Source organism: Eretmochelys imbricata, chromosome 4, assembly GCF_965152235.1.
Source record: "Eretmochelys imbricata isolate rEreImb1 chromosome 4, rEreImb1.hap1, whole genome shotgun sequence".
Taxonomy (NCBI): domain Eukaryota; kingdom Metazoa; phylum Chordata; order Testudines; family Cheloniidae; genus Eretmochelys; species Eretmochelys imbricata.
The window spans coordinates 120,247,202-120,274,060 of record NC_135575.1 but is presented as its reverse complement, the minus strand read 5'-3'; the positions used below and the strand labels follow the sequence as shown (position 1 = coordinate 120,274,060).

The window sequence follows — 26,859 nt, the reverse complement described above, 5'->3', positions numbered from 1 at the left end:
GCTACACTAGTATGATTGCTGTCATCTCAGCTGACACCAGGGACCTCCAAGTTAAATGCATAATTAAATAGCTTCTTACGTCTAGGAAAGGAAGAATAGTCTTTGTGGCCTTTACAGGATTGCAAGTCACAGAACCTGGGTTCTACTCCTTCAAACTATTGCTATGAACTTTGGCAAGTCCCTTAGCTGTTATGTGCCTTAGTTTCCCCATGCATAAAATCAGGCTAATACCAACCTCCACTTTCTTTGTACATTTATAAAGCATGTCGAAAACGTTAGATGGAAGGTGCTATAGAAAAGAAAGTATTTATTGTTACAAAGTGTGATTGGTTGGGAAGCAGAAATTGGGGTTGGGAAAAAAATGTAAGGAACACAATAAAGAAAATTGTGCAGTAGTTTGTGATATATTACTAAAACTTCTAGTTTTATTATACTATTTTTCTTTTCCTTTCCCCATTTTTTCCGTATTAAGAATGGTGACCTGTTTTTCCAGGATGAGCAGATAAATCTGAAGAGGGACGCAGTCTTGGATCCAGCCAGAAACAAAGCTAGTCAAACTCCATCTTTTCTACAACATACCAAACAGTCTCGTACAACAGCAAGTAGGAATACTGCTTTATTTCATATACACTATAGTTAAAGAAGAGTTTCATTAAGGGGTGCATATGTATGTGTCTAAGGGGATGTTTGGATTGATCAGATGCATATGGTTTGCTGCAGTGCTGTTGTGAACTCTGATCCCAACATATCTCATAAGCTCAAGAAAGTTGGGCTTTGGTAGTACTTGAATGTGAGACCTCGAGGAAAAGCCTAGGAGCTGCAAGAAGTTGTAGAGGTGATTCATTAGGAGACACATCTCCCTATAAGTCACTACTGAACCAATGTTGCAGTGTAATATTTGTGTGTGCTGTGCGACTGGAGGAGTTGTCTTTCAGATCAGATACAATACCAACGTCCTGATCACTTGGATCTCAGAAGAGCTCAGCATTCACCTAGCTGTTCCCATTGGAGTCAATAGGAGTTTTTCAGTTGATTTCAATGGAAGCAAATGTAGGCCATTTTTGAAAATCACATCTATAACTTCTCTGTGCCATCTATAAAATGTGGATAGCACTTAACCTCCTTTTGTAAAGTGCTTTGAGGTTTGTGGATGAAAAACCCTATATAAGAACTTATTAATATTACAGTAGAACCTTGGTTTTTACAAACATCAATCTTATAAATGACGGTTATACGAACCATTTTTCTAGATGGAAGAAAAATCACATAATGAAAGTTATGTCGATAATAAAGTTGACATCCCTTCTCATTCTGATGCCTTCAGTGCATTGGAAATTACTTTGCACTCATCTGAAGGACAAAAAGAAAGTGTACCATACTGCAACATATGCAACGTACCTACTATAATTTTGACATGTCCAATTTTATGAAAGTTTTCATTTTATGAACTCCTCAATTCCCAACTAGTTTGTGAAAAAGGGGTTATATTGTAAATATTATTATTTATTAGTATATTTTATTATTAAATCACAGTGTTCATCTGCCCATTAAAATGTGTGTGATTAATCACATATCACATTGGTTTTGCATTTATAGAGCTTACAATATTTTTCATTCTCATGCTTCATGCCAGATTTTTGTTACTTGGCGTTTTTCATTCAGCAGCCTTACACCTGTTTAAATGCTCTATCGTAACAGAGATAGCATCAGAGTGTGGCTATGGCTGGCTTAATAATGTGGAGGGGTTGCCAAAGGAACTTCTCATACCATTTTTGGAGCACAGCTCCAGTGCCTTGGTGGAAACTGGTGAAGAACACGGGCTAGCTGACGCTGAACAGGTGAGAAGAAAGTTGTTGCTATTTTTTGCTAACTTTGCAAGCACAGCATCATCTGTGAATCACAAGATAAATAAGGAGCAGACAAAGGGAATTTAGGAATTAATATAAAAGTATGTCTTCCAGAACAAGCTGTCAAAATTTTGCTCTAAGGAGAAGACAGATCTACCCAGAAAAATACTGTTTACATGTTGGTATTTTACCCTTACAGACATTATTACTATGCATATATAACACACAGATTTTCTGTTTGTGTAATAAAATAATGAATTCTGGCTCTTGGATCTTGACTGTGGCTCCTGATGACATATTCTGTGTTCAGGGTAAAGTCTTGGCTCCGTTGAAGTCAATGGGAGTTTTGCTATTGACTTCAATGGAGCCAGGATTTCACCTTCAATGGCAGGGATAACTCCACATAATGTTCAAGTGCCGAATAGGCAACAGAGAGCAACAGTGCATATCGAAAGGTGGGTTTTTATCCTAAGTACTTATGTTAAGTTCTTGCTTAGAAGAGAAAACTTTGATAAAACCTTGGGGATTGTAGTGTTGTACTTAGCATATTATGAAAACCAGTGGACAATTCACACAGTATTTAATAACAAATATTGCTCTTATAGTGCAGTAAGGCTGTCTGTTCTGTCCAGTGATTGGAGAGTGATCATCATTGCAGTGTTTCTAGTCAACAGAGTTATACCAGTGCTAGTGAGTTCACTCATGCAGTCAGTTCCTACAGGCATAGTACAAATGTTACCTAGGACACCAGAGGGATATATATGAAAATATATGTATTTGTATTTTAATACCACAGTTTCTTGTTTTTATAACAACGTGTATAGTGAGAACAACCCTAAAGATATGAAACTGGCTCCTGGTAAACAACTATTTACTGTCGGGTAGACAACACATAGTCAGCAAACAGTCATTTTCCTTTGCACTAATTACACTTTAAAGGGGCCCTTACTGTACGTGTATATATATATATTACATACAAAAAACTCCATTAAAAGGACACTAAGGTCTCAAATGTTAAGAAATGCCTTGTGTGTATGTGTTATGATACGGTCTTTAATTACATGATCACATGTATTTTCCACGCAAACCCTGCCTCATTTAATGCACAGGATGAGAGTGCTTACTGAATGAGTATTTATTCAATATTTTGATTTCTCCTCATTGTTCAGTGTTTGGTCCCCTGCCGTATTACTGCACACTATTCAAACCCTGCACTGAAAACAGAATTATTAATTTCCTCACGGACTTTTCTATGATACTTATCATAATTGTATCTGAGTACTTCACAAACATAAATGTGTTAAGCATCACAATACCCTTAGTATTATCCCCATTTTACAGATGGGGAACTGAAGCACAGTAAAGATTAAGGAGAAAAGTAGCCACTAATTTTGGGTACCCAATTTAAGACTCCTAGAGTCTGATTTTGCAGAGTACCTAGCATTGTCTAGCACTTTATATGTTCAAAGCACAGTCCCCATTGACTTCACTTGCAGCTGGGAATTCAGCACTTCAGGCCCTAGAGGTGTGAGGATGCAGGAACTCTAATGCGGGTCTGCAGAGCCTGGTAGACGGATGTTCGCACACTGCCACCGGGAGACCATGCAGAGCCACACCCAGGGAGCACTATGGAGAATAGAAGCTACTGGAAGTACCGCCCAAGGCAGCCAGCTGTGGCCCTCTGATTGGCCAGCCACCCTGTTTAAGCAAGGAGGGTGTCCCAGCAAGTTGTTTCGGCAACAGCACAGACTTCGGGCCTCCTGGGACCCCAGACATCACCTCATATCTTGATTGCTGGCCTCTGATCCCAGCCTGACTCTGACCTTGACTCTTGTATCCTGACTATAGCCTGGTACTACCTCTGATTTACAGTCTCCAGCCGGCCAGACTTTGACCCCAACTCTTGCTACCATCCCTGATGTGTGAACTCCAGCCCAGATATGGTTGCTAGGCCAGATCGCCTATACCCTGGTCACTTACACCAGGGTCTCATTTGGGTGCTCAGAAAAAGAGGACCAATCAGTGATCACCTGTGAAAAATGTGGTTTAAGTGACTTGATTAGCATCATGTACAAACTCTTTGGCAGAGGAATAGAATCTAAGTCTCTAGGAAAGCATTCAACTGCCTTAATCCTGGGATCATCCTACCTCTTCCTACAATTTCCCACCTCATTCATTGCACAGCTTCCTTCTTCTGTAACAAATGAGGTGGAATTCCTACAATTAATCAGCCCTGATTCATTCCCAGACCAGGTCTAGCCTGTACCCTGAATGAGGCAGGGATCCTGTGGAAAAAATAATATGTGATCATGTAATTAAAGACTGTATCATAATGCATACACACAAGGGGACTGAATTAAGGTTGCATGGACAATCTAGGAAGACCTCATTTGGGATGCTGTGTACTAGTCTGGTCACCTGTGTTCAAGAAAGATGAATTAAAACTGAAACAGTTGCAGAAAAGGTTTCTCCTGTGGTCTGAAATACGTTGGTCAAATTTCAGTTGCTGGATTTATTGTGTGGGTGCTGGGTGATGTTGGGGGCCTATGATACACAGAAAGAAAAGGAGTACTTGTGGCACCTTAGAGACTAACCAATTTATTTGAGCATAAGCTTTCGTGAGCTACAGCTCACTTCATCGGTGAAGTGAGCTGTAGCTCACGAAAGCTTATGCTCAAATAAATTGGTTAGTCTCCAAGGTGCCACAAGTCCTCCTTTTCTTTTTCCGAATACAGACTAACATGGCTGTTACTCTGAAACCTATGATACACAGGAGGTCAGACTTGGTGATCCAGTGGTCCCTTCTGGCCTTAAACTCTGCCTCCTGACTTTTGAGGTTGTCCTGAGCATGGGCAAACTGAAATTTTTTAAAGACTTATAACTTAGCCAAATGTGGGTAGTTTTTCACGGGGAAAGCAAAAGATACATCCCTGACACAAAGAGCAGCCATTCGTGCACTTTCAAGTCCCTGCTCCAAAGCATGGGGACACTAGAGCTTCTCAAAGAAAAGGTTTTTAGTGGAAAAGCAATGTATTTTTCCCTTGCCAAATTCTCAAAAATGGTGGAACTGTTTTGGTTGAACTTTCAAGAATAATTCAGCCTGAGGCAGATACCCAGCGTAGAAAATTTCAGTCTAAACAAAGTTTTGCAATGAAGCAACTGAAAACAGGGTCTTATAATGGGAAGGGTTGGCCTTCCCTATAATACTATCCCCATGGGTTTTATTCAAGGACTTCTTTAAAGAAAAACAATTTACAAATGTAATTAGTATTATTTCCACTATTGTTAGAAGATTCTTGCCTTGATGGGTCAGTGACTATGCAGTACCTTTTTAGTGCAGGTTTCATGTGGGGTTTGTGTTTGTGAGTTTTGTGCTGATGAAAAGTGTCACATTGATAGCTCTGGAGGCAGAAGAAAAAGGCTTTCCGAAGTCCACTCTCCATAGAACATGAACAGACATCTCCATACTTGGTGGGAATCCCTTAGAGGTTCAACTCCTTGTCTTTACTGAGCCTGCAGACAAGGATATCAATTTTTGCCAGTTGTGGTAACATATGTGATCCAGATGCTTGTGCTGAAATTCTGGCCTCTTTGAAGGCAATGGAAGTTTTGCTATTGACTTCAGTGGAGTCAGGATTTCACCCGTGTTCACTAGTGACAACAAACTTATATCACATTGGCCACCCAGCAGCTTCACGAGGATGTCAACTTTCATTCTTTACCAGTTCCGCATACTGCACAGGGCTGGATGCCACCATGGCAACGCTGATGGTCTGTCGAGCATACTGCCTGGCGTCCCAAGTTGCCCAACTCTATGGTGTTGAGTGGGGGTGGGGGGGGGGGGGGGATATGTGACGGGGCAAGGCCTGATGGCTATAGAAAGGAGTGGGAGATAGATATATTAGCTCCAGGGTAAACAAATCCCTGGTACCAGGATAAGTGAAATGGCAGCTTCTCCAGGTCAGTTAAGACACCTGGGGCCAATTAAGAACTTTCCAGAAGGCAGAGAGAAAGCTAGGTTGATTGGGACACCTGAAGCAATCAGGGGCTGGCTGAAACTAGTTAAAAGCATCCCAGTTAGTCAGGTGGGCGCGGATGTCAGGAGCTGTGGGAAGAAGTTGCGCTGTTGGAGAGGCTGAGTAGTACACACCATATCAGGCACAAGGAAGGAGGCCATGAGGTAAGGGTGAAGTGGAGCTTGAGGAAGTGAGGGCTGCTGTGGGGGAAGTAGCCCAGGGAATTGTACATGTCATGTTTCTACCATAGCTGATACTATTCGGGTCCCTGGGCTGGAGCCCGGAGTAGAGGGTGGGCCTGGGCTCCCCCCCCCCGCCACCCCTTTGCCTCCTGATTAATCACTGAGACTGGGAGACAACAGAGACTGTGCAGGAAGGATAGCTTCTCCTCACCTCCCTTGCTAGCTTATGATGAATATGGCTCAATAGACTGTGACCCTTGTCTCTAGAGAGAGAAGGGTTACATAGAGGGTCACAGTGAGCCTCTGAGGCTAGTGAAATCCGCCAGGAAACGCGGGACCCACGGAGGCAAGGACAGAGCTTTGTCATAACACATACAAAGAACAGAGGTTTCCACACTTTAACTACTAGTAGATTTCCACAAGGAAGATGAGCATGAGTATAAGACATTCATAGATTATATGATATTGGCTAACAATATATATATAATAAAATGTTTCAAGATGGTCAAGTCAAAAGGCAAGTATATATGAAATAGCAACATGGCAACTTTCCTTATAGCTTATGTTTTTCAATTTGAGACATTCTCTTTTCTTTATTACCAGGTCATACTTGGCACACAAAGATCAGATGGTGCTTCTCCGTTGTTTGGATGTACTCCAAGCCAGCTTAAAAACAGACAGCTAATCTTATTTTGCTCTGAGAGGCTAAGCAATGATGGGAGAAGTAAGGGGACCAAAGAAAAAGGATATTTCTTTCTCTTAAAGGAGCAAGCTATAAATCAACCAGCTAATCCTTTGCCTGTCTTCAAGGTTGCCACTTTGATTGATCCTCAGTTTGTCTTGCTAGAACCTGAAATCCCCAGGGTCCTAGGTGTCAGATCAGCATCTGTTTTCCCAGTGAACAAAATGCTGAATTTGAATTACAACCAGACATATCACAATAACTTTTGTCTTTCTAATGGTGTCTTGCATGTTGTGAAAGGAGTTTCTTCTGGTAAAGATTCTGAAGCTCTAAAGGAAAAGGTTGCTAACACTGAGACTGAAATTTTCAAACTCCAGGTTGAAAAACATTATATGGAAAAATGTTTGCAAAATAAAAAAGCTATACAGAAAAGCACAGATGAAAAGAAAAACCCGAATAAAGAAATAAATGATGAAAAAAATCAAAGTAGAAATGGTCCAGAGAAATCTCAGCGAGAAGAAAAAAGGGATGAGAAAGCACAAATCAGAACAATAACTTGCATTTCTGAAAAAGCCACCAAAGTTTTAATTAAAATTGCACATGATGAAACTGGGGAGCAAGAAGCAGAACCAAAATTTCATGCAGCAAGCATTCCAGGTGACCAAAACATGTCTGTCCTACACAAGGAATTAGAGGGATATCCTCAAGAAAACTCTGAATTTAAGGATGAACATGGAAAACATTTAGCAATCTCTACCTTTGATGAAGTGAACAGAAGATGCCTAGAAAAGAACATTTTTGTGACAGAAGAGAAGGGTAAACAACCCGAGAATCTAACTGACCAAATAAAAGTGTGTCGACAAAAAAGTGTTGGACTGAAAGAAAAGAGAGAGCAATGTTTGAAACTGTCTGAACGAGAAGATGAGGATAAGTCATCATGCAAACAAATGACTGATCAGATAGAGGAATATAGTAAATGCTCTCAAAAACTGTCTGCACTGAAGGAAGATAAATATATGTATCCACTGAATATATTGTCTCCTGCACAAGAGAGAAATATATACTTAAATGAAGGGTTAGCACAAGAGGAAGAATATTTTGAACATGTTCATTATCTATCAGCAGCAGAAGAAAACAATGGCTATACCCTGAAAACAGATAAGTTAGAGAAGCTCATGGATATATATTCTCAAAGAATATCTGCACTGATGAAAGAGAATGGGAGTTACTCACAGAAACTCCTCATGTTACAGGAAGAGAATGATAGATATTATCAGAAGATATGTGCACTAGAAGAGGAGATAGATGCATATTCTCAACACATATTAGCAGCACATGAAACTGATGTTGACTCTTCCCAAAAGTTATTAGCCAAGGAGGAAATATATGGTAAATGTTATAACAGTGTTTCAAAAGAGAAGAATTTTAGGTGTCCAGGAGCGATTTGTGTTCTCTTGGGTGAGACTGAAATCCTTTCCAAGAATGTGTCTCACCTGGTTAAAAAGGAAGATAGAAATTCTGAAAAGGAAATACCAGTGATGGAATCAAATAAATTTCTCAAGAAAATTGTAGCTCTTGATGAAAAGAAGATTAAATATTTCCAGCTGCTTTCTGGTCTCAAAGAGGAGAGAAATAGCTTTTTCAGAGAAATAGCTAAACTATTACAAGACAAAGAAAAATACATTAAAAAAAACTCATGAACTGGAAGAAGAGAGAGAGAGAAATTTACAGATAATATCTCAACTAGAAGGAGACAAAGAAACTTTGTTGGGAAGTTTGAGTGAGCTAAAATGTGAACAAGACAAACACATGACAATGATTTCTGAATTGAATGAGTGCAAAACCAAATGCTACCAAACAATTTCTGATCTACAAGAGGAAAAACGTATACTGAAAAATGATATGAATGGAGTCCGTAGGAAAAGTTCTGAACAGCTTCTAGAATCTCAGAAAGTAATTGAGAACATTCTTCAAGAAAACAATGAATTGAAGGAAATAATGTCTGCTCTTGGAATCAGCTATGAAGACCCGATAAAAGATAAAATTTCAGGAATAGAGGGAAAGTTGCTAAGATTGAAGCAAGAAAATAAGAGTGTATCACATACAATGCAAGAAAAGGAAACAGAGGTGGCTTCTGGTAAAACACATACTAAAGAAAAAGGAATTCAAGTTATAGAACCCTCAAACTATCTCACTAGGAAAGATAAAGACACCTGTTCAGAAGAGGAAATTGGTAGCATTAAAGGATATTGTCAAGTGGGATGTTCTAAAAACACTGAGACTTCTAAATGCCATTTTAGTAATGCTGGGATAAGTGCATTTTTGGGTGATCAAAACATTGCAATCTCCAGGGTGCTCCAAAAGACTTCTGAGAGAACAGAGGTGGCAAAGTTAACCTTTGAAACAGAAGATAAAATATCAAGCAACAGTTTTTCTCAATGTTGTGTTAAAGTGCTGGAGAATATGGAACTGCTACAAGAGTCCTCAAAGGTAAAATGAACCCAAATGGAGCAGTTTTCAATTTTTATGATAAAAATACATTCTTTTCACAAATGTCAGAATGGCTAGTGTAGAAAGCCACTTTATTTACACTAGAGTTGGTTGGACAATTTTAGCTGAAACAAATGATTTTTTAAAAACATCAATTTTTGACCAAATGAAGCATTTCAATGTCAAAATGTCCTGTTTTGACATTGTCAGAACAGAATATTTTGATTTTTTATTTTTTTAAATGACTTTTTCAAACTAAAAATATTATATAGAAAACAATGATTTTGACCTTTTAAAACTTGAAATTCATAATGAGACATTTCAGTTCTATCACAACTAAGTATTTAGATCAAGCTGAAATTTGTTTTCAGAATTTTGTTTCACAGGAAATTTTGAAATTTTTTGGCTTTGTTCCATTTTTCAATGGAAATCCAGTTCCCTCCTAGTTCTACTGTCCATGTACATATTCCATAGAAATGAAATCGTTAGGGCCCCCTAGCAGTGATGTCTTATGGGAAACTGTGGAAAATGTTCACATTTAGAAAAAAAATTGTCTGTTGCTCTTCATTGTTTTGATTGCTAGGGATATGCCTGAACACAGGATCTTTGTTTCTTAATGGTTCTTCTGCTCCTGCTTTTTCTCCCCCTAAATTCATAAACCTCACCAACATCACAATTAATTTCTGAGGAGAGTATTGTAATGTCATAAACACAGAATTTGACTGCCGCTGAGGATGATCAGCAGGAGCAGATTTATCTCCAAGATCTTATTTTCTGCAAATATTCTTAGTAATTTAAATGAAAAAATAAGAAAGAAAAACCCCTCCCTTGAAACTATAAACCAGCAGAATTATTCCTCCACATTGGCCCAGGTTTACCCCATAAAACAGGAATAAATGTACTGGTGAATCAGGTCCAAAATGTTCTCAGATATTTTTGCAAGAAGTGTCTGTATCTCTCTAAATAGGGAATCCAAAAAATGTTGAGTTTGCCCTGAGATACTGGGAAAGATACAGGGCTAAATCCCTACTTGCAACAGAGCAGTGCTTAGCGTACCAGGGGAGAAGAGGGCAATAGTGAAGCAAGTAGATTCCTGTCCTCGATACAACCCCTGCCCACCTCAGCTTGGCTCCTGGCTTCCATTGTATCAAGGAGCCAAGAGCAGCTGATGTACGCTAGTTGAAGATTCCCCTATACTAGGAGAATCCTCTGCTGATTCCTTAAGGCAATTTTATGTCTCCTTTGTGCTGTTGATCTGACCCACAGTACACAGAGATGGAAATACCATACCTAGTTTACTCTTACACTTCCTAAATTAAAGCCCTCCTTTCAAGAGCTGAAAATAATTCACACACACCTTTAAGAAGTTGTGTGTTACTTTAAATGTGTGACGGGAATTGTTTCTTTTTCTGCCCTTTATCCAGGGCAGCACATCTGAAAGCTACAGTGCAATGCAAGAACAACTGGAAAGGTCAAAGGAAGAACTAAAAGTACAACAAGGGGAATTAGAAAAGGCCAAAAAAGAGGTAATCTCCCATTTGATATATTTATGTGAAGCAAATCCGTTTCTTGTTTTCTTCTCGTACTTTTCTTGTTTCCACCAGTGTTCCAAAGAATTACAAAAGGAAAAAGTCTCTGATCTAGAGAACCAACCTGTGTCTCTTTGATGCCCACAGTTAAGTGATGACTTGCACAGTCATTCATTACTGGTCAGAATTTGAATTACAGTTGCATTGCCTTATCAGAGTCACAACAGAAAGTGCTTAATAAGGAGACCGTTGCACAAAGAATCTGTCATCTAGATTCTGGGCAGAACGGCTTTCCCCCCATTAGGAAAGATAAATATGAATGGTTGTGGTAACTTAGAAACTCTGATGATTTAGACAGTGCTAAATGCAAAGTTTCCAGTTTTCAAATGAGAAGGGTTTTTTCAAGACTCAGAAGCATGAAAAACCTGAGGCACACATAAAGCCATTTCCTTTACCGAGGGATAAAGAGAAACAAATTGCAGTGTCCACTCACAGGCCACACAGTAACCATGAAGTTCCGTATTACGGAATATCTTCACTGAATGAGTACCCTTGCCTTTGGAAGTCCACATTTTGTTGTGTGCAGCCATCTAATTGAATCACAATGCCAAAGATCACCCACCTAACCCCAAGCAAAGGAAACTTCTTCTTGAGTTGTGCCTTTCATAACAGACCAATTTCAGTGTTCCTCATCTTTTTCTGTTGCAAAAACAAACCACATTGTCCATTATCTAAATGGGAATATATTCCTCCAAAGCTTGATGGCAAGTTCACATTTCCTAGATGCTGCAAAACAGGTGTTGGCAAAAATAATTGTAGACATGGTACAATAACTCATAGTAACAAGTAGACATGGTGAGCAAGGAAAAGGGTAACAGTAATAAGATTGCACAGTGGCAAATTTATGTATGGATAGTTTGATGAAAGATTTATTTAAAAAAAATTGTTTTAAAGATAAATTAATTTCTCTCAGGAATAGAAGAAGTGGGTTTTTTTTTTATGTCTTTGAATGAGTGATGCTGTTCATGCATTTGTCTGTTCAGATGATGACCAATAACTTTTAGATTGCATGTGAAGGGACTGTCCCAGTAATTGGCTCTTTATCTGACCAACTTTGGTCCTTTTATAAATAAAAGAAAATGTTAAAAGTACAAAAAACTTCTTTTGTTAAATTAGAAGAAGGTGTAGCCTTTGTTTTCAAACAGTCAGAAGGAAGAAGACTTGAGGTCTTACATGTAAGGGCGTAGCAGAATAGTCAGATGTTTAATTGCATGCTGTCGTGCAATTACATTTTCAAAATTACAATTAATAGTGGAATCTATGATAATGCATCATGGAAATAATGCAAAAACAGACAGATGATTTTTTCCATTTGTGTTCCCCATTCCCAGTGTTTTAAATGCAACATTTTATTATTTTTTCCTGCTAATAAAATCCTATTTTTAGTCTGATTTTCACTTAAGATACTTTGAAATATCATATATCATTTATTGAGCTTCACTCAGAGTTTTCAAGTGCATGTATTTCACATGGATAATTTTCTTTTAGGATTTATTCCAAGGGCCTGGTTCTGTTTTGGTCGTGTTTTGGTCGTGGGGCCAGCTTTACATGGTCTAATTCCATTTAATTCAGTAGAGTTACACCCAGTGTAAAGCTGGTGTCTGCAAGATCAGAATCCAGCCCGTAGGTTGTAAGTACATATTGGGAAGTGATATTAACTCCTATCTGTAATTTTATTTTTTCATTCCTTTTCTCTGGTAGGCTCAGAAGTGGTACCGAGAACTTGGCTTTGTAGAAGCAAGATATGAAGAGGTCAGAACTCAATTGACACAGGCACTCTCTGAATTACACCAACTTAAACAAGCAGATGGCGGGGAAAGGCTTAGAAAGCAGTGCTGCCAGTTAATGGTATGTGTGTAAGTAGAATGGAGGGAAAAAGTACTCCTTGGGAGAAGACGATTTGGATGCAGAAAATGGGTTAGTGTTCAGAATAACAGATTTTGAAACAAGCCTGAAACACCTAGATTTACAGAAAGCAGAGGTTCAAATCCAGGCAGGGATGATTCAACCTTTCTAAAATAGATAAACTGACTATTGAGCAGTTTACTGTGCATATTGTAGATGACAACTTTAAAAGCAAAGTCCTTTCGCTCTGCAGGAATACTAAAGAATTCACATAATTTTTTATAACAGGGAGCACCGTGCTATCCTTGGCTAAAGTTTCCCCTTTCCTCACCATTATGCACTGTGATGTACCAGGGTTATTTGCCTGGCTGATGTCTTCTCATTCCATAGGGGTATTTCAGTGCTGCTGCTGTTGGCATATTACTATCGTTTTTTGGCTTGATCTTGGAAGTGCTGAGTACCCACAAATCCCACTGAGATATGGATGCTCTGCATCTCTCAGGATCAGTTTCGTTATTTGGACACATTAGGTGAAATCCTGGCCCCGCTGAAGTCAATGGGAGTTTTGCCATGATGCCAGCTAGGCTTTATGGAATCCTTTACATCTATATATTCAACTTTGGGGTTAATAAATACCAGTTCAGGGGAGCTGAGACACAATCCTAAAAGGAATGATAGGAACAGCTGGACCAAATTCTGCTCTCAGTTCAACCAGCATAAATCCTGAGTAACTCCATTGACCAGTATGTTTAATTATATAGTTAAAAAAGTAAACAGCAGAAATTATATAATAAAAGTAAATGAAAATTCAAGCAAAATAAATATAAAAACAGATTTATACATGGACTTGATAAGAGGTTGAGGAACTAAACTGGAACTCAGAATATGTGGATTCTATTTCCTGGCTCTGCCACAGGTTCCTGTTTACCTTGGGCAAGTCACTTAATCTCGCTGTGCCTCAATTCCTCAATGGTGAGATGTGATAGTAATTAGAGCTGGTCATGCTCCCACTTTCCTCTATAAGCCATCTCCCTGGTAGGTCTACATCTCCCATGATACACCACAATCTCTCCTCTTTGTCTCACTGGACTTGTGGGAGATGTAGTCTAGGGGAGCCCAGCCCATAGAAGAGAACAGGGACACGAGGTAACTGAACTTCATCTCCCATGAGGCACGTGGCATATCTGAATCTAAATATTTTGGGTTTTGTCCTTAAACCAAAACCTATTTGGTTTTTTAGGGGGTTGTTTTTTTGATGAAAGATCAAAAACTTTGAAAAAAGCAGAGTTGTTTCTTGAAAACTTTCATTTAGATGAAAATCCAATTTTCTATCCAAAACCAGTTTGGATGGAAAATTTTAAACCAGCCCTTCAAGTAATATTGGCATACTTCACAGGAGTGTCATGAAGGTAAGTTAATTGAATGTTCATGAGGTGTTCAGACAGCATTGCAACAAGCGCGATGGACAAAGTTTTAAATAAACATTTGTACTGAAGAACTCCTTCAAATAAATATCACCATCAAGGCAAATCCCAAAGAGACATAACCTCCTTGCAGATTGAGTGCTACCCAGATCCATCTCTAGCTAGGTCCTTAAGACAGCCTATCTGGATGTTCAGTCTTTGTCCGTCATTGGCAATATTATCTTGCCACTGACACTTTTGTCGATCATGTGATTGCCAGCCCTGTAGCAGCATTCCTTAGTAAACACTCTATGTAATTTGTTGGTCTTCCCTCCTAATAATATGTTAATGCCTGAGAAGTTGCTGAAACCAAACCATAAATATCTTCATTGCTGATCTTGTCCTGCTTTCATAAATTTTTTTAGTGTTTGCTAATTACTGATGTTCACTTATGCAATAGCTTCCCCTTCCCCTTTCAGAGTCACTCTCTTTGTCCAATTCAAACAGGTCGTGGGATCAAATTCTGTTCTTGGATGTACACACTCAGCTCCCACTGAGATCAAAGGGGCTACAGACATACATCTGAAGGCAGAGTTTGCCCCCTCATGAGTATGTGACACTGCAATTATTTCCATGGCAAGAGTTTGTGATGCCTTAAACACAGGATATTGACTTCACTGTCAGGATTAAACAATAGGGGAAGCTGAACTGAAAGGGAGAAAAGCGCTTATTATACACAAACTATCCTAACAATAGCCAAGGCTCTATTGCTGAGATACGGAGTGAATTTATTTTAATAAATGTTCTATTCTCAATTTGCTTCCGTATGAATTTTCCGTTTTACAAGAAACCTTTTTACAGCCATGAAGCTCTAAATAATAGTGGCTTTTTGTTCAATGTGAAGGAAATTATCTGAATTTTGCTTGGTAGAAAGTCATTCTCTTAATTAAAACAAACAAACAAATTTAAGAGTTTTGGCACGGTGATTAACATGAGCTGCTTTTCTGGGCATGTTTCCCCTCCTGATTGTAACTGGTTGGGCTGAGGATTGCAGCTGTATTTATAGTAAGTTGCCACCACAGTTGCCAACTTTCACGTGGCAAATAAGCACCCCGGCTTTCACAATAAGCCAAAAATCAAGCTAATCCCATTTCAAACCAAGGCCAAAACAAGCCAATCCCTAAGAACCCCAACACTATGTAACTAGATCCCCCCAGCATGCAGTCTAGGACTGTGGTGGGCCCGCTGTGCACCCCTGACTCTCTCCCTCCTTTGCTCTGCTTGCCTCCCCTTGCCCCTGCTTTCCAGGAGCTGAGAAAAAAAAAAAAAAAAGCCACAAGCCAAAAACTAGTCAACAAGCAACTCACAAGCCAATTAACCCAAAAACAAGCCCAATTTCTGAGTTGTTTTCTTTTTTGTGGGTTTGACATGTCTGGTTGCCATCATAAACAAAATATTGCACTTCACCCCAGGAAGATATTAACATAGTCAATTTGTAAATCACGATAGCTTAATTTCAGTGCTAAGCTACCCTACCTCACAGACCTTATCACAGACTGTATCATCTCTGCAGAGCTTGAGAGAGGATGCAAGGGTGGTTAGTGGTCTAGATGAGAAAGATAAGATATCCCACACATAGAGCTAGGATTGCTTGTCAGCTTGCTCTTAAGCGAGTATTTGTTGCTTATGGGAAGTACTGGCTGAAGTCTATCACTTACCTCAGAGTCTGCACATGTCATGGTATTAACCGGGGTGCTGAGTGCAGATGCAAGACTTTCTGCACCACCATGCAGTAGGTTGATATGGGGCTCTGAGCTGCTGTACAGGAGGTAATCATTTTATAGGGGAGGAAATGAGGTACTGAGAGGATAAGTTCAAGGTCCTATAGCACATCAGTGGCAGAGCCCACGTAAAACTTCTGACTCCAAGTCCTGTGCTCTAACCACTAGACATGCTCCCTCTCCAATCTTGAGACAGTTTTTCAGAATTGCTCAGCATTCATAATCAGGGCCACTTATTTCAGAAGAGCTCTCATTTAGAGAACTAATTATGTGCCCAGTATCTTTTTTAAAACTTCAGCATGTTGAGTATTTTGAAAATCTGGCCATAAGTTTCACAGTGGGAGATGCTGGCTGCTGAGCCCTTTTGAAAATCTGGTCCTCATTTGGGAGTTTTGAAAATCTGGCCTTATTTGGGGGTTTAAATGGGAGTTGAGCGTTTATGAAAATCTGACCCCAAAACAGGTGATTTCAATGGCTTTTGTTATTCAGGAGGTTATTCAGATCATAAATTGTCCTTTCTGTCCTTAAAAATCTATGAACAGTACTATATTTGCTCTGGAAGTTCTTCTGGTTTCAGAGTTGGTCAGCAAATGCACAGAAAGAGTCAGTGTCTTTAAACATAATGCAAAGAGAATCATATTTTATGACACTGAATTAAACCTCCTCAGTTCAATCAGCAATTACATCCTCCGCAATCACTGGCAGGCATTTACTTAAGGAATAAAAAGGTGGAGGATTTCAGTAACATAGAAAAACCACGTCTTATCTCCGTACCTTTGGCTGTTGTTACCCGTAGATACCATCAGATCCTGATGTCTCGACCCTAATCAGCCTGGCTGCATAAGTCTAATAGACACTTGTGTTCTGTTTTTGAAACACAAGAGGGAGCTAAAAATTAGAGAGAGAACACATGGTCACTCATTAAAATTCCAGTGAGAAGGGGTGAGTTTCATGACAAACCTCAAATTTTATCTATGTTGGAGGTGTTTTATCAGGGTAGCATGACGATCACTCCAGTTTACTATTGTTTCCTATGAAACAGAGCCTTCTCTGTACTATGGTCTGATATGGTAAAGTGCCCAGTGATGTAAAATTCAGGATGTTGGTCACAGAATTAAGAAAAACACCATATATATGTATATGTGTATATATATATCTGCTACAGACCATAGATGAATAACAGTTCTTCTACCAATAATATAGTTATAAATAGCTGCTGAAATTAAACTACATTCCTGCATGTGTAGTCACAAAAATACTGTAATTTTAAAATGGTGTTTTGATGGATTTAACTCGAGTTTTTAAATTAAGGTTTTAAAGTTTAATCAATGTAAACATTTACTTTACAACACAGTGTGGGAAAATTGAACAGTACTACATGAATCTAATTAATAATTCCAGACTTTTGTGTATATAAGGTCGTAAGACCATATATATTTTTCTTATGCACCCCCATTCTGAGTCTGTATATTCTACATAATTTCTTGGTGATAGATCTTGGAGTTGATATATTGGTTCAGACTGTGAATTTAAAGTCCTCACAAATCCTTTCAGTTTAAATGTATGAAACAGAACAAATCAAAAGAGCAGGAGTTACATTCAAAAGTTTGTCTTCCTCCACATTCCATAACCTCTTATATTACCTTTTAAAATTAAATAACATGTTAGATGCTCAGTTAATTTTAATGGTTTTCAGAGAATAAAATAGATATGTGAGAGAGAATACTGCTGTTTGAAATGAATGTGTGTGGGAAAGAAGGGATGTGTTATACAGAGGTAGTAGCAGTGGGTGGGGCACTCCTGGACTGTTCTTGTTTGACACTTACTTGTTTTGTGACCTTGGATAAGTCGTTTAACCTGTCTGTGCCTCAGTTTTCCCATATGTGAAATAGGTATTCTTATTATAGCCATCTCACAAGGGTGTTGTGAACTCATTGTTCCAAAGGTGCTTTAGCATTCTTGTTTGACAGACGCTAATATATTTATGATACTTTAAGTTATACACCTACACTGGCTTTAAAGGTTAAAAAAATAATTTTGACATATGAGGTAAGTGCACATTTTGATTGACAGATTTTGGGTATTCTTTTTGCATTCTCTACTAAGAATAGTTGTATGAGTTTATACATCAAGCTTAAAATATATATATATATATATATTTGTTTCCTTGAATACACACAGAAGGAAGTCCAAGAACTGAAAGAGGATAGGATAGCCAATAAGGGATTAGAACAGCAAGTGCTGACCTTGAAATCCCAACTAAGGGACCAGACTGTATTACAAAGTCAGTTTCAAGACTTGCAAAACCAAGTGGAATGCCTTCAGGCTCAGCTGTGTGAAAAGGTATAATAAAGCTGGCTTTTACGTGCTTAACTGAGTGGACTAACATGGGCTTAGCTTGCTGATTCCACTTTATTCTTCTGACATGAAAGGACCAAAATATTCTTCTTTCTAAGGAATGGTTATAAGGGCAATAAAATGGTGTGTATAGTGCAGCCACATAAAGCTGATCATGGCTAGGGAGTGAAAAGATGGTGGTAAAATGTCTGAGTGCCTAACATGGAAAGATGATAGTTTTTCCATGGTTAAGGCTGCTGCCAAGCTCCATTATAATTCCTGTAGTCTAACTGCAGACAAAATGGCATCCAAATTTCTTCTCTGGGGAATCTTGCTCTCCTCTCTCCAATATCTGGATTTCTAAAATTCCCATCACTGTAATATATAGATGCTGTACAAGACTACAAAACATAGCAAAGTCTATCCAAAGTTGTGCCAAGATCCATGCACACATGATCTATGCACACATTTGAAATCTGTCATCAAATGCTCATGGAGAAAATTCCTCCTGTTACCACACGTTATAGATGAGGAAAGGGGAAACTACTCTCTGGAGAGGCTGTATAAAAGATTCATAGGGTACAGGAGGAGATGTATACATAATGATGGATACCAGAATAAGGCTTTTAATGTGGTGTTGCTGTGATTAAGTAACCTGAGGTGGCCAGTGATGAAGCAGCTCCTTAAACTACCAAAACATTGTAAAGGGAATCTTGAATAACTGAGTACAAAATGTTTTTCATTGTTTTAGACTGAGGAACTTCAGAAAAGAAAGACTGAAGCTGACCTGACAGTAGCTCCACTCAAGGTAGTGTATTTTGCTGAAACTGTTGCAGCATCTCTGACCTTTTTCATTGGTTCCAAAGCAAGCTTAATTTGCAAAAAGAACGAGGAATGCTTGTGGCACCTTAGACACTAACAAATTTATTTGGGCATAAGCTTTCGTGGGCTAAACCCACTTCATCAGATGCATGCCCAGGAAAGCTTATGCTCAAAAAAATTTGTTAGCCTCTAAGGTGCCACAAGTACTCCTCGTTCTTTTTGCTGATACAGACTAACACGCTACTACTCTGAAGTTTAATTTGATTATTCTTAATAACAGTATGCTTAGCCACAGTCTTTCTGTAGTGTGTTGTATGCCTGCTTCCAGTGAGACCCTCCTGAATGTTAGCCATTTGACTTTAATTGGACTGCAGGCCCGGGGTTAGGAGGGGAAGCTGATATCATTGCTACTATTGCTGTTCACCTTGCCACCAGAGGGAACTAGTACACAGAGAACTGAACTATCCATTACTAGTGATCTGCATGTGTTTTTTGTGGTTGTGATGCTGCAGAGCTTGATGGCTCAGAAATATAGGAATATGAGCTATGTCTTAAACCATGATATCAAAATCTGCTTAGTCAGATTAGACCAAAAATATAAACACACTAGGGAACTGATGTCTGTTTGTTTGTTGTTATGCTACATAGGCTAAGCTATCTTGCCTTGTCCGGAAATGCCATGAAAGAAACAGCTTGATTACCCAGCTGGTCAGGGAATTTCACAGGCATGGAATTATGGATTCCATTTTCAGTGAAGAGGCAAAGAATTTAGTGAACGACATGGCGCTAGCAGAGTACACTACCACCTTTACATCTGTTCGCAATCGAGAGGTAAATGCATACAAATTCCCAGTTGCATCAGTCAATACCGGCGCTCTGTATAAAATGTATGTAGCCAGATGATGAAATGTGTATTCTTAAATTTTACTGACTTTTATTAAATCAGTGGTGGGGGGCCCAAAGTATCATTTATCAGAAAATAAATGGGTCCAGATTCGCAGTTGCGGTAAATCAGCGTAGCTCCAGTGGAGCTCTGCCAATTTACCCCCGCTGTACACTGGGCCATCGTCTCTGGAGGAGGTCACATGGTACGTCTGCCACCCGTGTGACAGTCAGACGAAGACATAATAGACATAATATGCCCAAATTCCCTGAAATGTCTTCTTCACCCATCTCCAAATATAGAAAGAGAGAGAGAGAGAGATTTCTTTTCTATTTTGTGATAAGAAGTGGGGCATCACTGTAAGTTCAGCTTGTGATGGAATATACCTAGTGCTAGGCTAGGTGAAGATACCCCCCAAAAAAGTACATAACTGCTGATGTTGAAAACTGTTGTTAATAGAGTGGAGAATTACCCATCTAGTCTCCATTCTTCCCGTCCTCCTTTGCTCTTCTTCCTCTTTTCCCACGCTCTCCTCAGCCTGAACATAGTATGCCTCCAGTAGCTCCCCTCACCTTATCTCTCAAATATTACCTCCCGCACCTTGTCTCTCAAATACTTTTGGTAAGTGCAAGGGTTCATAACACTAGGTAGCCTCATACAGAAGCCTACTATATGGCTGGAGGAATAAAGACATTTGGGTTAGAGATGTTTTGTAAAATTGGAGTGCTTACCCTGTAGATAATATTACCAAAAATTAAAGAAGAACAATATATGGTGCCTTATTTTTTCTCCAAAGTAACAGCCGTGTTAGTCTATATTCGCAAAAAGAAAAGGAGTACTTGTGGCACCTTAGAGACTAACCAATTTATTTGAGCATAAGCTTTCGTGAGCATCCGATGAAGTGAGCTGTAGCTCACGAAAGCTTATGCTCAAATAAATTGGTTAGTCTCTAAGGTGCCACAAGTACTCCTTTTCTTTTTTCTCCAAAGCCTCCCAGAATTATATTGAGGATAGCATTGCAGGACTGGTTCCTAGAAACAGTTTATTCATTTTTCAGTTTTGAACTGCTAGTTTATTTACCTGCAGAAACAGAGATGGTTCAGAGTGGATATATGCCAGGTTAGTGCAGATATGCCTGTTTAGAACAAAGCTTAATTACATTTTTAAAGCATTTATTATTAAATGGCCTTTCTGCTAGGAATGTCCATTAAGAGATTGACCGAGGAACGTTTTTTTTCTCAGTACTGTACTTCATTTGTTTGGCAGACAAATTGCACCAAGAAACTCAACAGCAGAAGTGACACACATATGCAATAAGAACTACTTGTTTCATGATTTTAAAGCTCTTTCTTAGCTCCTGCTGTGCTCAGACATATATAAACAACATGAAGATGTATGGGGTTTTGGAATGTAATACCATTCAGGCAAAGGCAACACAATGACTTATGGCAAAGTATGACCATAAGGTTATGCTGGTGTTTCTTTTCTGCATGTTCCACTGTATTTCATGTATTTCTGCATGTTCCACTGTGTTTCACTGAAGAGGTTTGTTTGTTCTTCTTATCCATTACATTTTAAGAGCTGCCAGAAATAATACTTGCTTCTCTATCTTGTTAAAAGAGTGAGTTAATTGTATGTTAGTTGTACATTGGGGCCTTGATAAGACTCAAAACTATGTTCAGTTCAACTACTACAATTAGGAAAGTGATATAAGATTGTCATTTGGTTCCATAATCTTTTGGAGTTTTCACTTTCCCTTTCTCCCCAAAACCAAGCAGGTTTTTATAGTTCAGCTATTGTGTGTGTGTGTGTGAGTGGTGTTGTACTAGAGGAATTAGTCTAGGCTCTGTTCCTGGTTCTGCCTTATGCTTTGAGTATGACTTTGGACAAGTCACTTATTTTCTCTGTGCCGCAGTTCCTCATCTAAAATGGAGGTAACATTTCACTGCTCCCAGTAGCTGTTGGGGAAACAAATTAATTAATATGTGTGAGGTGCTCAGATGTTGTTGTGGATGAGTGCCATGGAAAAGCCAATCAATTACTGTATATTAAAAAATACAGTGCTAAAAGTTGTTTTCCCAGTTGTGTTCAGACCTGTTCAGTAAACACAGGTACCAGCATAAAAATAATGGATTGAGTTTTTTAATTGGCCTCGCTGTCAGCAGGATCAGGCTCATTAAAAATATATATCCTGTAATAGACCATACATGTACATGCCACTTAACAGACAAATAAAAGACAGGATGTCTGCCCCAAAGGGCTTCCAGTCGGTAGCAATGGGACTCTATACAGGTGCAGATGGTCCAATTTAGTAGATTGCAATGCAGGATTGGAGCCTAAATTAATTCATAATTTACAAATACTGATTGCAGTGGCTGAGGAGACAGAGAGCGTACATTTATATCCATGTGATACATTTTTGATTTTCATAATCAACTATTAAATAATGCAGCCCTATCGTAAATTGAATTTATTTTGCATCTTTGACCATTTCACCAACATTTTGTTACTATTATTCTCAGCAAAAACTACTTCTAACATTCCAAAGCTATGACCAGCTTTCAAACTGAAACTAAACAGTCAGTCAGAAAGGAATCTAACACAAACATTTCCTTCTTTCCCCATAAATCATCCTCAACATTTCAACGGGTGCTATAGAAAACCCCGACATAGACAGAGTTCCCCCTCCTAAGATTCCTGATAGATAATTGATTTTACTCATTTCTCAACCAGAGATAACTTTAAGGTCTGATATCTTGAAACTCATCAGGCCTGAACACACCTTGTTTATCCTATTGGGGAACTGGAACTCAAAGTTTTGCAATGATATAGGGGCTGTCCTGGAAACCCATCGAAGTCTATGGGAATCTTTCCATTGACTTCAAGAACCTTTATATGAGGCCCACGAACTCTTTGTGTCAGGAGATATCAGACTTAAAAATTATAACAGAAAGAAAAGCTATTTAAGATCTCTTTTTAAAGTGCTAGTTTTGATTCTCCACTTCATTTGAGTTAGTACAGTTCCCAATGCAGCAAGGGGCTTATGCACATCAATAGGGCTACTCGAATGCTTAAAGTTAACCACGTGCTTAAGTGTTGTGCTGAATCAGGGCCGAACTGGCTGGTGGCCATTCCATTAAGTATGAATTTATTTAGACTACTTGACAAAAAATGTTTTCTTTGCAATAAAAACCCTTTCAACTAAATTACATATGAAAAATTGTTAACAACATTAAGGTTATATGATATAAAACGAACAACCTGGAAGATGCGACTTTGAGTTAATAGTGCTGGCTAGATCCTCAACTGGTCTAAATCAGCATTCTCCAGTGACTTCAAAGGAGTTTTGCTGATTCACACCAACCGAAGATCTAGCGTGAGTTAAGCACAGGTTAGCAGACATCACTCTGAATTTCCTCGACTGGTTAGTTTTACAGCCCAACATTATATATTTAAACCAGTTTTCAGTGACACAGCAAATTCAGTTGACTAATGAGGTTGTATTTTCCTAAGTTAACCTTCAGTATCCTTGTTTATATACCAGGCTTTCCACTAATGCCAGGATACAAATTGAACTAATAAGCTTAAGGGAAGGAACACCTCTAGGATCATGGTCTAAGTCCAATAAGATGGGCAGCTTCAGTTTAAATTGTGCTGGAAGGCTTTCCTCACTTCAAAACAATGCACCACGTGCAGTATTGTTTGCTATCATTAATTTACTTGCTTAGAAGCCACAACTAAACTGTAAGATTAATTTCAGCTATTGTTCATCCCTAGAATGTCTTTCAGTATGGTCAAAAATAAAGGCCTGTGCAAGAGACCTTTCGTCACTTCTGTAAGTTGTGTTAGAGGAGCATATGTTGTTTGGGGCACTTTTAATGTACATTTGTGTCTAATATAAACAGGAAGAGCTAGGCAGGCGGAGAAATAACTAGTTTATTTCTAAACATGGTCTCACTGTGAATTCTTCCAAAACTCCTGAAGACCTCCTTATAGTAATGGTAATTGTGATGGAGTGGGAATTCTGCATAATATTTTGTATGAATACTGTGTGTGGCTCAGTTTCCCCTATGAGCTGCATAATTAACTAGGTTGGGAGCGGGGGAGGAGAAGATTGTTTACTCTTTGCAGAGATCCAAATGTGACTGACGCCTGGCTGTCTGGGGTTTGGGCCCTGGCCCATGCCCATGGAGAGCCTGAAAAAGACAATGGCCACTCCGTTTGTCAGGACATTTGGTACCTGGCAACTAACGACCATGGATGGCCCACTCTCTGCAGGAAGTCAGCTGGAGTGACCAGCTGGAGAACAAAGGGCTAAGGAGGATGGCCAGGTGACCTTGTTTTCCAGGAACAAGAACAAAGGAGTAAGGAGGGGTCCCTTAGGGTTGTTCATTGTGGGCTGTTGGAGGGGAGGAGAAGCTTCTGGACTGGGACTATAGAGGGGTCAGAGAGGACTCTTGGCTCAGGACTGACCCAGATGCTCTTTGCTGTCACTTTCTGTTTTCTATGTTAACTAAGGACTTCCTATGCTGGGTTCCAGACATCTAATAAACCCTCCTGCTTTTACAACACTGACTGAGTGTCACCCCAGTTTAAGCAAGTTGGGGGTGCATTGCTCCCTTTGGGTGTGTTAGTCTCCCTCAGGTTCCTGACTCAGGTGGACTTACAGAAGGGCGCTCATGGCATAAAGCAGGGGTGCGGAAGGCTCCGAAGTTTGGACCCAGGAGGCAGTGAAGCCAAGGGGCTTACCCCAGTGAGAGAGTGTGACTATAAGGGGATTGACACACTGAATGGGTCCTGCCAGGGACTGTTCCAGAGCAATTCAAGAGCACTGGACTTATGGATCCATAACAGTAATTAATTAGACAACTGAAAATCGTAAAAACAAAACATGATGAGGTTTTAAAAAATAGAAAGTATGTAACTAATGGTTACTTAGATTATAAGCTTTTTGGGGCAGGGACTGTCTTTTTGTTCTGTGTTTGTACAGCGCCTAGCACAATGGGATCCTGGTCCATGATCGGGTTACCTCGGTTCTATGGTAATACAAATTATTAATAATAATAATAATAATAATTAATAACGTGGTCAATTGTTGCATCCAATTTGTCTGTCCTTTCTTTGAGTGTGGCTTGTTTAGATTGGAAGATCTTTCTTCTAAACAGCTTTTCTTCCTACCTGCTTGTAACGTTCCTTGCACAATAATAATAATAAGGATAATTAATAAATAAGCCCTTCCCAATAAAGAATATGTCAGTGTGCCCTGATCATTACGTATCATTCCTCCCTACTCCATTCCATTCTGTTCTGGACCATAACAACGCTGTCAGGGGCACCACCTCTATTGTGTATTTTCCAAATTTCCTGAGATCAAGTTCTGAGGGAGAATTTGGAGGACAAGGAGACAATGTGACCAGAGTTGGAGATAATGTTCTAATCTGGGCTGGATCTCAGTGAAAATCAACCTCTGAGCCTTCAGGATAAATAGTAATAGTTTAAATGGTAAGAACACCAGATTCACCTGGCATGAATGGGGACTGTTTATATCTCACTTTTGCTTCAGATTGCTAACCTGTGACTGACTTGCATGGCAGTGCAGGGGACTAAGACAGTTTAACATGGCCTCCATCACCCCCTGCCCATCTACACAAATACACATGTAGCTATGCAGGATCCGCCTGGATCTTTTCTTGAGTCCAGGCATAGAGGGGACATTAGAGGCTGCAGATTCAATACTTCAAGTGGGTAAGGAGTGGGCATAGCCATGGCTCCACCTCTCCAACCTCTGTGCTGAAGCAGGCAATGAGCCAATGCAGTGTACTCCCCCCTCTTCTGTCTCCTTCCTACAAACCTGGAGCTCTGGAGGAATTGTGAATGAATCACATTTCCTTTCTGGAGCTGCTCCGGAGACAATGCAGGCCAGCGTTTTTCAACTTTCATGGGACACATTGGTTTTTATACATTTTCCTGAAGCTTTAAAGAAAGGAAGAACCAGGTATAGAACTTCTCCAACTGAGTGAGCACTTTGATTTGTAGGACAGGAGCTAAATGATGAACAGAACAGTAGAACTGCTTCCTCCATCATATTAGGACAACTTTTTCTGAGGCCTCTTGGGTGGAACAATGGAATCTGGTCTATATTTGTATAAATACTGCTTTATCTCCTACTGTCATGTGTATCAAACTTGAAGAAAATAGGCTTGAAATGACTTTCTAAAACCCCATAATAAAAAAAATCTCCGCATAAATGGTCAGAATCTGAATTTACCGAGCATTTAGGGAGGAGAGTTGGTCTGGATATTGGAGGCTAGTTCTGGTTCAGCTCTGAAGCCTGTTCCTATCAAGTGCTGATCACTCCTGGAAGGGGATGAGTCCCTTTGACTCCCTTTTTAAGGTCCAAGATTTGTCACAGGATCAGGCCTCTAGTTATGTCACCACAGGAGCAGACAAAGATGACTTTTGTTCTATTAGAAAGCCTAGGGGGAGAAGGGGAAGGAATAGAGAAGACTTTTTTTTTTCAAATACAAGAGGGCAAATCCATTGGGCGAGGCATGCTATCATTAACCTTCAAAAAGATGATTGAAAATAGCGGGATACAAAATAACATATATATTAAAAAGGCGCTGGACCCAGTGCCCTCTTGGATGTCATATTTGATTCAGATAAGCAGTTCTGATCAATAATTGTTTTAACGTCTGTTCTTGCAGAGACAATCCCCGCAATTTGCAATGCCTGAGAAGACAGCACACAGACGAGGTTAGTATCATTTTTATTTTAAAAGAAAATTGTTTGTATCTTAGGTAGTTTGGAAATTGTTTTCTGACCTCACACATAATACACTATAGATGTCTTGCAACAGTTTTTGCTTCAATATATAAGCGGGAAAACAGTTGTCTAGAGCAAAAAAAAAATTCTTAGTAGAGTAGCATCCATAATCAATTGTTAAAGTATTTTCCTAAACTACTTGATGGTCTTTTATTTT

At 39.3% G+C, this 26,859-nt stretch overlaps 1 protein-coding gene across 1 annotated transcript in view; it reads left to right on the top strand.

The window, feature by feature from the left end:
• Positions 1–26,859, top strand: part of C4H4orf50 (chromosome 4 C4orf50 homolog) — an 84,247-nt gene that overhangs the window by 21,451 nt on the left and 35,937 nt on the right. Inside the window, 9 exon segments of the mRNA XM_077815864.1 lie at positions 473–602; positions 1,699–1,838; positions 6,649–8,412; positions 8,414–9,217; positions 10,642–10,743; positions 12,508–12,654; positions 18,017–18,178; positions 18,924–18,980; positions 19,643–19,825. Coding sequence (XP_077671990.1) covers positions 473–602; positions 1,699–1,838; positions 6,649–8,412; positions 8,414–9,217; positions 10,642–10,743; positions 12,508–12,654; positions 18,017–18,178; positions 18,924–18,980; positions 19,643–19,825 — 3,489 coding nt within the window.